The following is a 19,141-nucleotide window of genomic DNA, read 5'->3' on the forward strand; positions in this document are numbered from 1 at the left end:
CGGGGGGCTGTAACACTTGAACTGTTCCTTTTGAGAAATGTGATGATTGTACAACGTCACTCCTATGTATATAATATGTAGGCCTAGTCATCAGACCTGGGTTATAACACTATTTCAGGTATTTCAATTACTTTTCAATATATTTCAAAACAATGTATTCAGACAACCTTTTATTTGAAAAAACAAGTAGTTTAATATGGGATTGTGTTTTGAAGTACTCAAATACACTGACTCAAATACACTCAAATACACTGACTCAAATACACTGACTCAAATACACTGACTCAAATACACTGACTCAAATACACTGACTCAAATACGCTGACTCAAATACACTGACTCAAATACACTGACTCAAATACGCTGACTCAAATACGCTGACTCAAATACACTGACTCAAATACACTGACTCAAATACACTGACTCAAATACACTGACTCAAATACGCTGACTCAAATACACTGACTCAAATACGCTGACTCAAATACGCTGACTCAAATACACTGACTCAAATATGCTGACTCAAATACACTGACTCAAATATGCTGACTCAAATACACTGACTCAAATATGCTGACTCAAATACACTGACTCAAATATGCTGACTCAAATACACTCCCAGGTATTTAAATAGTATTTGAAAACACTTTCAAATACAATTTGGTCAACTACATGTTTTTTTTACAAATAAACGTTCAAATAAAAGTATTTGTTTTAGGTTGTGTATTTGGAAATACCAAAATACACAGAAAAAAAACATTTAAATAACATACACAAATTCACATTTGAAATGAGGTCTGAGTAATATGCATAAAACCCATGACTGTCCTCAACAGTCTTTAGAATGTTCAGTATGTTCACATGGTCTCTACCTATATAGGAGAGGAACAGAGACAGTCCATAGATCCATCCATCCTGTGTCCATCTATAGAAACACAGATGGTTTCACTACGTAAGAGAGGAACAGAGACAGTCCATAAATCCATCCATCCTGTGTCCATCTATAGAAACACAGATGGTTTCACTACGTAAGAGAGGAACAGAGACAGTCCATAAATCCATCCATCCTGTGTCCATCTATAGAAACACAGATGGTTTCACTACGTAAGAGAGGAACAGAGACAGTCCATAAATCCATCCATCCTGTGTCCATCTATAGAAACACAGATGGTTTCACTACGTAAGAGAGGAACAGAGACAGTCCATAAATCCATCCATCCTGTGTCCATCTATAGAAACACAGATGGTTTCACTCACGTAAGAGAGGAACAGAGACAGTCCATAAATCCATCCATCCTGTGTCCATCTATAGAAACACAGATGGTTTCACAGAGACAGTCCACGTAAGAAACACAGAGGAACAGAGACAGTCCATAAATCCATCCATCCTGTGTCCATCTATAGAAACACAGATGGTTTCACTACAGAGACAGTCCAAGAGAGATGAACAGAGACAGTCCATAAATCCATCCATCCTGTGTCCATCTATAGAAACACAGATGGTTTCACTACGTAAGAGAGGAACAGAGACAGTCCATAAATCCATCCATCCTGTGTCCATCTATAGAAACACAGATGGTTTCACTACGTAAGAGAGGAACAGAGACAGTCCATAAATCCATCCATCCTGTGTCCATCTATAGAAACACAGATGGTTTCACCATCCTGTGTCCATCGTAAGAGAGGAACAGAGACAGTCCATAAATCCATCCATCCTGTGTCCATCTATAGAAACACAGATGGTTTCACTACGTAAGAGAGGAACAGAGACAGTCCATAAATCCATCCATCCTGTGTCCATCTATAGAAACACAGATGGTTTCACTACGTAAGAGAGGAACAGAGACAGTCCATAAATCCATCCATCCTGTGTCCATCTATAGAAACACAGATGGTTTCACTACGTAAGAGAGGAACAGAGACAGTCCATAAATCCATCCATCCTGTGTCCATCTATAGAAACACAGATGGTTTCACTACGTAAGAGAGGAACAGAGACAGTCCATAAATCCATCCATCCTGTGTCCATCTATAGAAACACAGATGGTTTCACTACGTAAGAGAGGAACAGAGACAGTCCATAAATCCATCCATCCTGTGTCCATCTATAGAAACACAGATGGTTTCACTACGTAAGAGAGGAACAGAGACAGTCCATAAATCCATCCATCCTGTGTCCATCTATAGAAACACAGATGGTTTCACTCCACGTAAGAGAGGAACAGAGACAGTCCATAAATCCATCCATCCTGTGTCCATCTATAGAAACACAGATGGTTTCACTACGTAAGAGAGGAACAGAGACAGTCCATAAATCCATCCATCCTGTGTCCATCTATAGAAACACAGATGGTTTCACTACGTAAGAGAGGAACAGAGACAGTCCATAAATCCATCCATCCTGTGTCCATCTATAGAAACACAGATGGTTTCACTAAAGAGAGGAACAGAGACAGTCCATAAATCCATCCATCCTGTGTCCATCTATAGAAACACAGATGGTTTCACTACGTAAGAGAGGAACAGAGACAGTCCATAAATCCATCCATCCTGTGTCCATCTATAGAAACACAGATGGTTTCACTACGTAAGAGAGGAACAGAGACAGTCCATAAATCCATCCATCCTGTGTCCATCTATAGAAACACAGATGGTTTCACTACGTAAGAGAGGAACAGAGACAGTCCATAAATCCATCCATCCTGTGTCCATCTATAGAAACACAGATGGTTTCACTACAGAGACAGTAAGAGAGATGAACAGAGACAGTCCATAAATCCATCCATCCTGTGTCCATCTATAGAAACACAGATGGTTTCACTACGTAAGAGAGGAACAGAGACAGTCCATAAATCCATCCATCCTGTGTCCATCTATAGAAACACAGATGGTTTCACTACGTAAGAGAGGAACAGAGACAGTCCATAAATCCATCCATCCTGTGTCCATCTATAGAAACACAGATGGTTTCCACCATCCTGTGTCCATCTATAGAAACACAGATGGTTTCAAGAGAGAGAACAGAGACAGTCCATAAATCCATCCATCCTGTGTCCATCTATAGAAACACAGATGGTTTCACTAAGAGAGGAACGTCCAAGTGTCCATCTATAGAGATGGTTTCAACAGAGACAGTCCATAAATCCATCCATCCTGTGTCCATCTATAGAAACACAGATGGTTTCACTACGTAAGAGAGGAACAGAGACAGTCCATAAATCCATCCATCCTGTGTCCATCTATAGAAACACAGATGGTTTCACTACGTAAGAGAGGAACAGAGACAGTCCATAAATCCATCCATCCTGTGTCCATCTATAGAAACACAGATGGTTTCACTACGTAAGAGAGGAACAGAGACAGTCCATAAATCCATCCATCCTGTGTCCATCTATAGAAACACAGATGGTTTCACTCCTGTGTCCATCTATAGAAACACAGTAAGAGAGGAACAGAGACAGTCCATAAATCCATCCATCCTGTGTCCATCTATAGAAACACAGATGGTTTCAGATGGTTTCAGTCCATAAATCCATCCATCCTGTGTCCATCTATAGAAACACAGATGGTTTCACTACGTAAGAACAGAGACAGTCCATAAATCCATCCATCCTGTGTCCATCTATAGAAACACAGATGGTTTCACTACGTAAGAGAGGAACAGAGACAGTCCATAAATCCATCCATCCTGTGTCCATCTATAGAAACACAGATGGTTTCACTACGTAAGAGAGGAACAGAGACAGTCCATAAATCCATCCATCCTGTGTCCATCTATAGAAACACAGATGGTTTCACTACGTAAGAGAGGAACAGAGACAGTCCATAAATCCATCCATCCTGTGTCCATCTATAGAAACACAGATGGTTTCACTACGTAAGAGAGGAACAGAGACAGTCCATAAATCCATCCATCCTGTGTCCATCTATAGAAACACAGATGGTTTCACTACGTAAGAGAGGAACAGAGACAGTCCATAAATCCATCCATCCTGTGTCCATCTATAGAAACACAGATGGTTTCACTGTAAGAGAGGAACAGAGACAGTCCATAAATCCATCCATCCTGTGTCCATCTATAGAAACACAGATGGTTTCACTACGTAAGAGAGGAACAGAGACAAGTGTCCAGAAACACAGATGGTTTCAACAGAGACAGTCCATAAATCCATCCATCCTGTGTCCATCTATAGAAACACAGATGGTTTCACTACGTAAGAGAGGAACAGAGACAGTCCATAAATCCATCCATCCTGTGTCCATCTATAGAAACACAGATGGTTTCACTACGTAAGAGAGGAACAGAGACAGTCCATAAATCCATCCATCCTGTGTCCATCTATAGAAACACAGATGGTTTCACTACGTAAGAGAGGAACAGAGACAGTCCATAAATCCATCCATCCTGTGTCCATCTATAGAAACACAGATGGTTTCACTAAAGAGAGGAACAGAGACAGTCCATAAATCCATCCATCCTGTGTCCATCTATAGAAACACAGATGGTTTCACTATAGAAACACGTAAGAGAGGAACAGAGACAGTCCATAAATCCATCCATCCTGTGTCCATCTATAGAAACACAGATGGTTTCACTACGTAAGAGAGGAACAGAGACAGTCCATAAATCCATCCATCCTGTGTCCATCTATAGAAACACAGATGGTTTCACTATCCTGTGTCCATCTATAGAAACACAGATAAGAGAGGAACAGAGACAGTCCATAAATCCATCCATCCTGTGTCCATCTATAGAAACACAGATGGTTTCACTACGTAAGAGAGGAACAGAGACAGTCCATAAATCCATCCATCCTGTGTCCATCTATAGAAACACAGATGGTTTCACTACGTAAGAGAGGAACAGAGACAGTCCATAAATCCATCCATCCTGTGTCCATCTATAGAAACACAGATGGTTTCACTACGTAAGGGAGGAACAGAGACAGTCCATAAATCCATCCATCCTGTGTCCATCTATAGAAACACAGATGGTTTCACTACGTAAGAGAGGAACAGAGACAGTCCATAAATCCATCCATCCTGTGTCCATCTATAGAAACACAGATGGTTTCACTACGTAAGAGAGGAACAGAGACAGTCCATAAATCCATCCATCCTGTGTCCATCTATAGAAACACAGATGGTTTCACTACGTAAGAGAGGAACAGAGACAGTCCATAAATCCATCCATCCTGTGTCCATCTATAGAAACACAGATGGTTTCATTACGTAAGAGAGGAACAGAGACAGTCCATAAATCCATCCATCCTGTGTCCATCTATAGAAACACAGATGGTTTCACTACGTAAGAGAGGAACAGAGACAGTCCATAAATCCATCCATCCTGTGTCCATCTATAGAAACACAGATGGTTTCACTACGTAAGAGAGGAACAGAGACAGTCCATAAATCCATCCATCCTGTGTCCATCTATAGAAACACAGATGGTTTCACTACGTAAGAGAGGAACAGAGACAGTCCATAAATCCATCCATCCTGTGTCCATCTATAGAAACACAGATGGTTTCACTACGTAAGGGAGGAACAGAGACAGTCCATAAATCCATCCATCCTGTGTCCATCTATAGAAACACAGATGGTTTCACTACGTAAGAGAGGAACAGAGACAGTCCATAAATCCATCCATCCTGTGTCCATCTATAGAAACACAGATGGTTTCACTACGTAAGATGGAGGAAACAGAGACAGTCCATAAATCCATCCATCCTATGTCCATCTATAGAAACACAGATGGTTTCACTACGTAAGAGAGGAACAGAGACAGTCCATAAATCCATCCATCCTGTGTCCATCTATAGAAACACAGATGGTTTCACTACGTAAGAGAGGAACAGAGACAGTCCATAAATCCATCCATCCTGTGTCCATCTATAGAAACACAGATGGGAGGAACAGAGACAGTCCATAAATCCATCCATCCTGTGTCCATCTATAGAAACACAGATGGTTTCAAGAGAGAGAACAGAGACAGTCCATAAATCCATCCATCCTGTGTCCATCTATAGAAACACAGATGGTTTCACTACGTAAGAGAGGAACAGAGACAGTCCATAAATCCATCCATCCTGTGTCCATCTATAGAAACACAGATGGTTTCACTACGTAAGAGAGGAACAGAGACAGTCCATAAATCCATCCATCCTGTGTCCATCTATAGAAACACAGATGGTTTCACTCCACGTAAGATGGTTTCAGGAACAGAGACAGTCCATAAATCCATCCATCCTGTGTCCATCTATAGAAACACAGATGGTTTCACTACGTAAGAGGAGGAACAGAGACAGTCCATAAATCCATCCATCCTATGTCCATCTATAGAAACACAGATGGTTTCACTACGTAAGAGAGGAACAGAGACAGTCCATAAATCCATCCATCCTGTGTCCATCTATAGAAACACAGATGGTTTCACTACGTAAGAGAGGAACAGAGACAGTCCATAAATCCATCCATCCTGTGTCCATCTATAGAAACACAGATGGTTTCACTACGTAAGAGAGGAACAGAGACAGTCCATAAATCCATCCATCCTGTGTCCATCTATAGAAACACAGATGGTTTCACTACGTAAGAGAGGAACAGAGACAGTCCATAAATCCATCCATCCTGTGTCCATCTATAGAAACACAGATGGTTTCACCATCCTGTGTCCAATAGAAACACAGATGGTTTCACTACGAACAGAGACAGTCCATAAATCCATCCATCCTGTGTCCATCTATAGAAACACAGATGGTTTCACTACGTAAGAGAGGAACAGAGACAGTCCATAAATCCATCCATCCTGTGTCCATCTATAGAAACACAGATGGTTTCACTACGTAAGAGAGGAACAGAGACAGTCCATAAATCCATCCATCCTGTGTCCATCTATAGAAACACAGATGGTTTCACTACGTAAGAGAGGAACAGAGACAGTCCATAAATCCATCCATCCTGTGTCCATCTATAGAAACACAGATGGTTTCTCACACGTAAGAGAGGAACAGAGACAGTCCATAAATCCATCCATCCTGTGTCCATCTATAGAAACACAGATACGTAAGAGAGGAACAGAGACAGTCCATAAATCCATCCATCCTGTGTCCATCTATAGAAACACAGATGGTTTCACTACGTAAGAGAGGAACAGAGACAGTCCATAAATCCATCCATCCTGTGTCCATCTATAGAAACACAGATGGTTTCACTACGTAAGAGAGGAACAGAGACAGTCCATAAATCCATCCATCCTGTGTCCATCTATAGAAACACAGATGGTTTCACTACGTAAGAGAGGAACAGAGACAGTCCATAAATCCATCCATCCTGTGTCCATCTATAGAAACACAGATGGTTTCACTACGTAAGAGAGGAACAGAGACAGTCCATAAATCCATCCATCCTGTGTCCATCTATAGAAACACAGATGGTTTCACTACGTAAGAGAGGAACAGAGACAGTCCATAAATCCATCCATCCTGTGTCCATCTATAGAAACACAGATGGTTTCACTACGTAAGAGAGGAACAGAGACAGTCCATAAATCCATCCATCCTGTGTCCATCTATAGAAACACAGATGGTTTCACTACGTAAGGGAGGAACAGAGACAGTCCATAAATCCATCCATCCTGTGTCCATCTATAGAAACACAGATGGTTTCACTACGTAAGAGAGGAACAGAGACAGTCCATAAATCCATCCATCCTGTGTCCATCTATAGAAACACAGATGGTTTCACTACGTAAGAGAGGAACAGAGACAGTCCATAAATCCATCCATCCTGTGTCCATCTATAGAAACACAGATGGTTTCACTACGTAAGAGAGGAACAGAGACAGTCCATAAATCCATCCATCCTGTGTCCATCTATAGAAACACAGATGGTTTCACTAAGAGAGGAACACGTAAGAGAGGAACAGAGACAGTCCATAAATCCATCCATCCTGTGTCCATCTATAGAAACACAGATGGTTTCACTACGTAAGAGAGGAACAGAGACAGTCCATAAATCCATCCATCCTGTGTCCATCTATAGAAACACAGATGGTTTCACTACGTAAGAGAGGAACAGAGACAGTCCATAAATCCATCCATCCTGTGTCCATCTATAGAAACACAGATGGTTTCACTACGTAAGAGAGGAACAGAGACAGTCCATAAATCCATCCATCCTATGTGTCCATCTATAGAAACACAGATGGTTTCACTACGTAAGAGAGGAACAGAGACAGTCCATAAATCCATCCATCCTGTGTCCATCTATAGACACACAGATGGTTTCACTACGTAAGGGAGGAACAGAGACAGTCCATAAATCCATCCATCCTATGTGTCCATCTATAGAAACACAGATGGTTTCACTCCATAAATCCATCCATCCTGTGTCCAAGAGAGGAACAGAGACAGTCCATAAATCCATCCATCCTGTGTCCATCTATAGAAACACAGATGGTTTCACTACGTAAGAGAGGAACAGAGACAGTCCATAAATCCATCCATCCTGTGTCCATCTATAGAAACACAGATGGTTTCACTACGTAAGAGAGGAACAGAGACAGTCCATAAATCCATCCATCCTGTGTCCATCTATAGAAACACAGATGGTTTCACTACGTAAGAGAGGAACAGAGACAGTCCATAAATCCATCCATCCTGTGTGTCCATCTATAGAAACACAGATGGTTTCACTACGTAAGAGAGGAACAGAGACAGTCCATAAATCCATCCATCCTGTGTCCATCTATAGAAACACAGATGGTTTCACTACGTAAGAGAGGAACAGAGACAGTCCATAAATCCATCCATCCTGTGTCCATCTATAGAAACACAGATGGTTTCACTACGTAAGAGAGGAACAGAGACAGTCCATAAATCCATCCATCCTGTGTCCATCTATAGAAACACAGATGGTTTCACTACGTAAGAGAGGAACAGAGACAGTCCATAAATCCATCCATCCTGTGTCCATCTATAGAAACACAGATGGTTTCACTACGTAAGGGAGGAACAGAGACAGTCCATAAATCCATCCATCCTATGTGTCCATCTATAGAAACACAGATGGTTTCACTACGTAAGAGGAACAGAGACAGTCCATAAATCCATCCATCCTGTGTCCATCTATAGAAACACAGATGGTTTCACTACGTAAGGGAGGAACAGAGACAGTCCATAAATCCATCCATCCTATGTGTCCATCTATAGAAACACAGATGGTTTCACTACGTAAGAGAGGAACAGAGACAGTCCATAAATCCATCCATCCTGTGTCCATCTATAGAAACACAGATGGTTTCACTACGTAAGAGAGGAACAGAGACAGTCCATAAATCCATCCATCCTGTGTCCATCTATAGAAACACAGATGGTTTCACTACGTAAGAGAGGAACAGAGACAGTCCATAAATCCATCCATCCTGTGTCCATCTATAGAAACACAGATGGTTTCACTACGTAAGAGAGGAACAGAGACAGTCCATAAATCCATCCATCCTGTGTCCATCTATAGAAACACAGATGGTTTCACTACGTAAGAGAGGAACAGAGACAGTCCATAAATCCATCCATCCTGTGTCCATCTATAGAAACACAGATGGTTTCACTACGTAAGGGAGGAACAGAGACAGTCCATAAATCCATCCATCCTGTGTCCATCTATAGAAACACAGATGGTTTCACTACGTAAGAGAGGAACAGAGACAGTCCATAAATCCATCCATCCTGTGTCCATCTATAGAAACACAGATGGTTTCACTACGTAAGGGAGGAACAGAGACAGTCCATAAATCCATCCATCCTGTGTCCATCTATAGAAACACAGATGGTTTCACTACGTAAGAGAGGAACAGAGACAGTCCATAAATCCATCCATCCTGTGTCCATCTATAGAAACACAGATGGTTTCACTACGTAAGAGAGGAACAGAGACAGTCCATAAATCCATCCATCCTGTGTCCATCTATAGAAACACAGATGGTTTCACTACGTAAGAGAGGAACAGAGACAGTCCATAAATCCATCCATCCTGTGTCCATCTATAGAAACACAGATGGTTTCACTACGTAAGAGAGGAACAGAGACAGTCCATAAATCCATCCATCCTGTGTCCATCTATAGAAACACAGATGGTTTCACTACGTAAGGGAGGAACAGAGACAGTCCATAAATCCATCCATCCTGTGTCCATCTATAGAAACACAGATGGTTTCACTACGTAAGGGAGGAACAGAGAGAAGGATAGGAAACATACGTAGTGAAGGTTGCTCTTTTTAGAATAAGCTTCTCTCTCATTCTCCCTCATCGTTTGGCTCATCGTTTGGCTCATCGTTTGGCTCATCGTTTGGCTCATCGTTTGGCTCATCGCTTGGCTCATCGTTTGGCTCATCGTTTGGCTCATCATAGGCTAGTTGTTCCACAGACTCTGTCGTTAGATGTGTTTAGTACCAATGGACTAGATGGCTAAAAAACACCATCAGCGTCACCAACCATGGAGAGATACAGGGTGAACAGGCTTTTGTTCTATCCCAGCACTAACAAACACTAATTTAACTCATTCAGGTCTGGAAGAGCATTTATTGACAAATCTTAGTCACACACAGGCACACATGCATCCTACATACGCTAGCCCCACCCATATTCCCCACTGGACAGTATTTTTAGCTGAAATCTGATCCCTTCAGCAACAGAGAATGAAGGCAACCCTGCAAAACCCCTGCCTTTAACTAGCTCCGTGGACACACACACACTAACCCGGTCTGACATGCAGACATGCACACTGTGACGCAGCAGGACGTTACGTACACATGGGAACACACCCGTCTACAGTCCAGTAAGGAACATAAAAGAATGAGACTTGTGAGCTGAGGGCTGAAGTTATTCTCCACCAATCTGGAACAGAGTTCCATTACAGAGACACACTGCAGCAGACATTACGGATCCATAACCAGGTAATGTACAACTTAATGTATACCCATATATCTGTGTTAGAGAGGGATACGTGTGTAAATAGTAGTATGATTCAACTTAAGCCACGGAGAGCTGTGTGTGAGTCAGACTCAAGCCCTTCCTGTGTGTGAATACTTTCCTCAGTGCAGACAGCCTTGCCTGACTAATGTGGCCAGATTAAATGTGCACGTGTAAACAATGGCCTGTTTTGGAACCCTGTTTGATTGTAGATGGGAGGAAGAGAGTTCCTGTTCACATTATATATTTCATTTTGATTGAATAACCAATGGGTTGTAGAACAGTTGTAGAAGCTCTGAGTGTTAACGGGGTCAGAGAATGACAGGGAGCCAAGGATCAGATAGGGACGAGTGTTAACGGGGTCAGAGAATGACAGGGAGCCAAGGATCAGATAGGGACGAGTGTTAACGGGGTCAGAGAATGACAGGGAGCCAAGGATCGGATAGGGATGAGTGTTAACGGGGTCAGAGAATGACAGGGAGCCAAGGATCAGATAGGGACGAGTGTTAACGGGGTCAGAGAATGACAGGGAGCCAAGGATCAGATAGGGACGAGTGTTAACGGGGTCAGAGAATGACAGGGAGCCAAGGATCAGATAGGGACGAGTGTTAACGGGGTCAGAGAATGACAGGGAGCCAAGGATCAGATAGGGACGAGTGTTAACGGGGTCAGAGAATGACAGGGAGCCAAGGATCAGATAGGGACGAGTGTTAACGGGGTCAGAGAATGACAGGGAGCCAAGGATCAGATAGGGACGAGTGTTAACGGGGTCAGAGAATGACAGGGAGCCAAGGATCGGATAGGGACGAGTGTTAACGGGGTCAGAGAATGACAGGGAGCCAAGGATCGGATAGGGATGAGTGTTAACGGGGTCAGAGAATGACAGGGAGCCAAGGATCAGATAGGGACGAGTGTTAACGGGGTCAGAGAATGACAGGGAGCCAAGGATCAGATAGGGACGAGTGTTAACGGGGTCAGAGAATGACAGGGAGCCAAGGATCAGATAGGGACGAGTGTTAACGGGGTCAGAGAATGACAGGGAGCCAAGGATCAGATAGGGACGAGTGTTAACGGGGTCAGAGAATGACAGGGAGCCAAGGATCAGATAGGGACGAGTGTTAACGGGGTCAGAGAATGACAGGGAGCCAAGGATCAGATAGGGACGAGTGTTAACGGGGTCAGAGAATGACAGGGAGCCAAGGATCAGATAGGGACGAGTGTTAACGGGGTCAGAGAATGACAGGGAGCCAAGGATCAGATAGGGACGAGTGTTAACGGAGTCAGAGAATGACAGGGAGCCAGGGATCAGATAGGGGCGAGTGTTAACGGGGTCAGAGAATGACAGAGAGCCAAGGATCAGATAGGGACGAGTGTTAACGGGGTCAGAGAATGACAGGGAGCCAAGGATCAGATAGGGACGACCCCATTCAGTTCCAGTACATATTTAAATCCAGATGTGCATCTGTAAAATATTTTTTTAAATGAGAGGGGGGCCTACAAGCCACTTCACTCACTGAGCTATTTGTTTCTCTGCAGCTTCAAGACTTCTAAAGGATGAAGAACCTTAAACTTCTCATCCTCTCTCTCTCCATCTGCCTGTTGCTGGGCAACCTGGGGGTGAGTGGCTACAGTAATGTCGAACCCTGCCAACGGTCCCGATGCAATAACTGCCATGAAAAGTTCCTATACCGGCATGTGCGTCCAAATACCCCGCTAACGACGGACCGCAACGCGTGGGAGAAGTATCTACGTGAAAATAATGACTGCTCAAGACCCACGCAGTCCTTCCTCCATCCCAAAGACCGGGAGAGGGTGGACGCGGTCTGCTCCAGCTCTGGGGGAAAGAGGTACCAGGGGAACCTGTGCATCAGCCAAAGCCCGTTCACATTTCTAACAGTGAGGAGTGAGACTGGGACCTGCGGTGTGTCCAGCGTGCGGGAAGAGACCAAGCATTTGATCCTGGCATGTGAGGTGCTGGAGAACAGGTGTGTGCCGGTCCACTTCGAGGGGAACCGCGAGGGGAACAAGCCCGACAATAACGCTGCAGGATGTGGCAGCACGGAGAAAGGGAAGGGCTCAAGCTTCAAAGTATCAGGAATGTGGCTGGCATCTTCATTGATACTCATGTTTCTCTCACAACTCCTTTTCTGAACAGTTAATGGGGGGGCAGATAGTCAAACAATACATCAAAAGGAAGTTTGTTTTAAAGTGTCTGTCCTACACTCTAAAAAGAAAAGGTTCCTGGAGTATCCTTTAGGGGTTCTTCAAATGTAATGTGTGGGTGAACCGCTATGAGTTCTTCAAAGAACCCCTTTTAATGGATCCTCAGAGAACCTTTTGAAGAACCTTTGAGGTACATTTTTTGAACGACCCCTCTCCCCTATTATTAATAAAGGTAATTCGCATAACAAAAACAACAATAACACAATATTTTATTGTTCTCAGTGTTTATTATGATTGTAGTGGCAAAAGCAGAATAATCTAATCTAAATATGAGGTAAACTCCCAGCAGAGCCCAAGTCCAGTGGAAGTCCAATGGAAGTATATCCTCTGGCGTGTTGATGTTATTGTGTTGATGTTCTCCGTATCCATAGCCAGAATGAGGCGTATTTCTTTCTGTAATAATGCCCTTTTGTGGGGAACACTCATTCTGATTGGCTGGGCCTGACTCCCAGGTAGGAGGGCCTATTCCCTCCCTGGCCCACCCATGGCTGGGCCTGACTCCCCAGTAGGAGGGCCTATTCCCTCCCTGGCCCACCCATGGCTGGGCCTGGCTCCCCAGTAGGAGGGCCTATGCCCTCCCTGGCCCACCCATGGCTGGGCCTGACTCCCCAGTAGGAGGGCCTATTCCCTCCCTGGCCCACCCATGGCTGGGCCTGACTCCCCAGTAGGAGGGCCTATTCCCTCCCTGGCCCACCCATGGCTGGGCCTGGCTCCCCAGTAGGAGGGCCTATGCCCTCCCTGGCCCACCCATGGCTGGGCCTGACTCCCCAGTAGGAGGGCCTATTCCCTCCCTGGCCCACCCATGGCTGGGCCTGGCTCCCCAGTAGGAGGGCCTATGCCCTCCCTGGCCCACCCATGGCTGGGCCTGACTCCCCAGTAGGAGGGCCTATTCCCTCCCTGGCCCACCCATGGCTGGGCCTGGCTCCCCAGTAGGAGGGCCTATGCCCTCCCTGGCCCACCCATGGCTGGGCCTGACTCCCCAGTAGGAGGGCCTATGCCCTCCCTGGCCCACCCATGGCTGGGCCTGACTCCCCAGTAGGTGGGCCTATTCCCTCCCTGGCCCACCCATGGCTGGGCCTGGCTCCCCAGTAGGAGGGCCTATGCCCTCCCTGGCCCACCCATGGCTGGGCCTGACTCCCCAGTAGGAGGGCCTATTCCCTCCCTGGCCCACCCATGGCTGGGCCTGACTCCCCAGTAGGTGGGCCTATGCCCTCCCTGGCCCACCCATGGCTGGGCCTGACTCCCCAGTAGGAGGGCCTATGCCCTCCCTGGCCCACCCATGGCTGGGCCTGACTCCCCAGTAGGAGGGCCTATGCCCTCCCTGGCCCAGCCATGGCTGCGCCCCTGCCCAGTCATGTGAAATCCATAGATTAGGGCCTAATTTGTTTATTTCAATTGACAGATTTCCTTAATTAACTGTAACTCAGCAAAATCTTTGAAATCGTTGCATGTTGCATTTATATTTTTGTTCCGTATACTTCCATATACAGTGCCTTGCGAAAGTATTCGGCCCCCTTGAACTTTGCGACCTTTTGCCACATTTCAGGCTTCAAACATAAAGATATAAAACTGTATTTTTTTGTGAAGAATCAACAACAAGTGGGACACAATCATGAAGTGGAACGACATTTATTGGATATTTCAAACTTTTTTAACAATTCAAAAACTGAAAAATTGGGTGTGCAAAATTATTCAGCCCCCTTAAGTTAATACTTTGTAGCGCCACCTTTTGCTGCGATTACAGCTGTAAGTCGCTTGGGGTATGTCTCTATCAGTTTTGCACATCGAGAGACTGAAATCTTTTCCCATTCCTCCTTGCAAAACAGCTCGAGCTCAGTGAGGTTGGATGGAGAGCATTTGTGAACAGCAGTTTTCAGGTCTTTCCACAGATTCTCGATTGGATTCAGGTCTGGACTTTGACTTGGCCATTCTAACACCTGGATATGTTTATTTTTGAACCATTCCATTGTAGATTTTGCTTTATGTTTTGGATCATTGTCTTGTTGGAAGACAAATCTCCGTCCCAGTCTCAGGTCTTTTGCAGACTCCATCAGGTTTTCTTCCAGAATGGTCCTGTATTTGGCTCCATCCATCTTCCCATCAATTTTAACCATCTTCCCTGTCCCTGCTGAAGAAAAGCAGGCCCAAACTATGATGCTGCCACCACCATGTTTGACAGTGGGGATGGTGTGTTCAGGGTGATGAGCTGTGTTGCTTTTACCCCAAACATAACGTTGTGCATTGTTGCCAAAAAGTTCAATTTTGGTTTCATCTGACCAGAGCACCTTCTTCCACATGTTTGGTGTGTCTCCCAGGTGGCTTGTGGCAAACTTTAAACGACACTTTTTATGGATATCTTTAAGAAATGGCTTTCTTCTTGCCACTCTTCCATAAAGGCCAGATTTGTGCAATATACGACTGATTGTTGTCCTATGGACAGAGTCTCCCACCTCAGCTGTAGATCTCTGCAGTTCATCCAGAGTGATCATGGGCCTCTTGGCTGCATCTCTGATCAGTCTTCTCCTTGTATGAGCTGAAAGTTTAGAGGGACGGCCAGGTCTTGGTAGATTTGCAGTGGTCTGATACTCCTTCCATTTCAATATTATCGCTTGCACAGTGCTCCTTGGGATGTTTAAAGCTTGGGAAATCTTTTTGTATCCAAATCCGGCTTTAAACTTCTTCACAACAGTATCTCGGACCTGCCTGGTGTGTTCCTTGTTCTTCATGATGCTCTCTGCGCTTTTAACGGACCTCTGAGACTATCACAGTGCAGGTACATTTATACGGAGACTTGATTACACACAGGTGGATTGTAGTTATCATCATTAGTCATTTAGGTCAACATTGGATCATTCAGAGATCCTCACTGAACTTCTGGAGAGAGTTTGCTGCACTGAAAGTAAAGGGGCTGAATAATTTTGCACGCCCAATTTTTCAGTTTTTGATTTGTTAAAAAAGTTTGAAATATCCAATAAATGTCGTTCCACTTCATGATTGTGTCCCACTTGTTGTTGATTCTTCACAAAAAAAATACAGTTTTATATCTTTATGTTTGAAGCCTGAAATGTGGCAAAAGGTCGCAAAGTTCAAGGGGGCCGAATACTTTCGCAAGGCACTGTATATTACCATTCATTGGTGAGTAGCCCAAACTGTTCTGAAGCTACAGACAGAAGTTGGCCCGACTTGCGGGGGTCGTAGAAAACTGAGAACACCGTCATGTTGGTGAGAGTCTCATCTTTCCATAGATGGGTCATATTAGTTTGTTGGCCAAACCATTCGGACGCTACAGACGATTTTGTGAGAAGAACGATTTCCGCCATGTCTCATGGTCTGACAAACAGTAGCTTGGTCACCTTCCACCACAGATGCGGAAGGACGCCGTTGGAACGACGCCATGAGGTGAATTGAGACGCAGCCCATCCAAAATATCTCTAGCTTAAAGCTACAATATGTCACTTTTTGGGCAACCCAACCAAATTCACATAGACAAATGAGTTATAGATCTTATATAGATCAATAACTATATAGATCTCTATAGATCAAGTCTAAGAAGTGGTAGATCTGTTCTATGTGTGCTATTTTCGCGTCTTTTACTTTCAGTTTTGTACACAAGCAATATTTTTGGTTATTGGAAAAATATTTCACAGCAGTTTAGGTGGTACTATGATTCTCTACACCAGGGGTGTCAAAGTCAAATGGACGGAGGGCCAAATAAAAAAATCAGCTACAAGACGAGGGCCGGACTGTTCGAATGTTCATTGAAAATTTTTTAAATGACGCATATAGTCTAGTGAACCTAATTGAACCTACTGAAAACCTAACAAATATATTACAATATGATCAGATAAATAAAGCAATATTTTCTTATGGCTCTGTCAGTAATCTTTAATTTTCAACAGACACAAAAGACAAATTTCCTTTATATAAATATCCCCATAACATGAACATTAAATGAAAGAAACCGGTATTCAAGGCACCATCAGTAGACTATATTTTCTATTTTAGCAAAAGTGGGCTAAATTTACTTCAAAGAAAAAACAATAATAGCAATTTTCTATCATCCACTCAACTGAAATATTTTTAAAATATAATTGGATTGAAATACAAAAAAATAAAGTGCAAAAATCTATTAATCAAAAACAACACTTTGTTTAAGGAGAAGTAACATGCAGTGAAAACAAATATTAAATTTTAACTTTTAAACTTGAACTGAGTAAAAACTCTAAATATGTGATTGCACAGTAATGTTCACTTGTTTGAGGTTGAGGGTGATACTTGGTGGTGTCCCATCTTTTCCACAAGTTCATCAATGTTCGGGTAAGGCTCTGAGCTGAAGAAATCCTCAGAATTGAGTGGAGGTGTTCAGCAGTAAGTCGACTTCTGTGTGATGTTTTGTTCAGGTTCATCAAAGAAAACAGTTGTTCACACAGGTATGTGCTGCCAAACATAGACAACGTTTGAGCAGCCTGGATGCGCAGCTGGGGCATTGTGCCGGGAGGAAACGGGCGAACTCCGCAGCACCCACTGCCGCATATTTTGCCCTCAGTGCATCATTGCATTGGAGGTCAATCAACTCCATTTGGAGGTTTGGTGGTGAGCTTTCCACGTCAACAGCAAATGGGTTACCGAGCAGTTCCAACCTGCTTTTTGTGCTTCAAAGTCAGCAAATCGGCGTCGAAAGTCAGCGGCAAGCATACCTATTTTATCAGCCAACTGTGTGCTCGGGAACGCACTGGTAGAGAGCTTCTCTTTCATGGTCTGGCAGCTGGGAAAGTGGCTCAAATTTTCTTTCCGCATCTGCGTCTCCCACAGAGTCAGTTTGGTTTTAAATGCCTTCACTGTACTGTACATATCAGAGATGACACGATCCCGACCCTGCAGCTGCAAGTTTATTGCATTCAGATGACTCGTAATGTCACACAGAAAAGCCATTTCACACAGAAACATTTCGTCTCGGAGTTGTGTTGTGTCTTTCCCTTTGCTGTCCAAGAACAGACAAATCTCCTCACGAAGCTCGAAACATCTTTGAAGCACCTTTCCCTGGCTTAGCCATCGCACCTCTGTGTGATAAGGCAAATCACCATGCTCCGTTTCTAACTCCGTCAGAAATGCCTTGACCTGGCGGTGATTCAAACCTTTGGCTCTGATAAAGTTAACTGTGCGCGTGATGATGCTCATTACATGCTCCATTTTCAAGGCTTTACCGCACAACGCTTCCTGGTGTATGATACAATGATAAGCTGTCAGCTCACCTGTCGCGTTTTCCTCTTGCATCTTTTCCCGTATCTTCGCCACCAGTCCGCTCCTGTGTCCACACATCGCAGGTGCTCCGTCGGTTGTCAAACCCACGAGTTTTTCCCAAGGCAGCTCCATCTCATTTACACATCTTGACACCTCTTCATACAAATCATGCCCCGTAGTTGTGCCATGCATAGGACGTAAAGCCAAAAACTCCTCTGTCACGCTTAGGTTGGAGTCCACTCCGCGGATGAAAATTGACAACTGGGCAATGTCAGAAATGTCGGTGCTCTCATCCACAGCCAAGGAATATGCAATAAAATCTTTTCCCTTTTTCACAAGCTGCTCTTTTAGATTGATGGACAACTGGTCTACTCTCTCGGCAATGGTGTTTCTGCTCAGACTCACATTTAAAAAGAGTTGCCTTTTTTCTGGGCAAACTTCGTCACAAACTTTAATCATGCAAGTTTTGATGAAATCCCCCTCCGTAAATGGCCGGGCTGATTTAGCGATCTCTTCTGCCAAAATAAAACTGGCCTTGACAGCAGCCTGGCCTTGTGATTTGGCTTTTTTGAACAGAGCCTGTCGAGATTTGAGGCCTCGTTTTAATTCCTCTGCCTTTTGTAGCCTTTGTTCCATGTCCATATTCTTGTTTTTGTCCGCGTGTTTCGTTTCATAATGTCGTCTCAGATTATACTCTTTCAGTACCG

General features: G+C 44.0%; 1 protein-coding gene across 1 annotated transcript; it reads left to right on the plus strand.

The window, feature by feature from the left end:
• The first annotated feature begins 10,747 nt into the window (after positions 1-10,747).
• On the plus strand, positions 10,748-14,162 carry LOC115126057 (angiogenin-like). Its single transcript, XM_029655641.2, has 2 exons — positions 10,748-10,954; positions 12,507-14,162. The coding sequence occupies exon 2, from the start codon at positions 12,525-12,527 to the stop codon at positions 13,119-13,121; it is 597 nt and encodes a 198-aa protein (XP_029511501.1). The 5' UTR covers positions 10,748-10,954; positions 12,507-12,524; the 3' UTR covers positions 13,122-14,162.
• Positions 14,163-19,141: the final 4,979 nt, after the last annotated feature.

This window comes from Oncorhynchus nerka, linkage group LG3 (genome assembly GCF_034236695.1).
Source record: "Oncorhynchus nerka isolate Pitt River linkage group LG3, Oner_Uvic_2.0, whole genome shotgun sequence".
In the NCBI taxonomy this organism is placed as follows: domain Eukaryota; kingdom Metazoa; phylum Chordata; class Actinopteri; order Salmoniformes; family Salmonidae; genus Oncorhynchus; species Oncorhynchus nerka.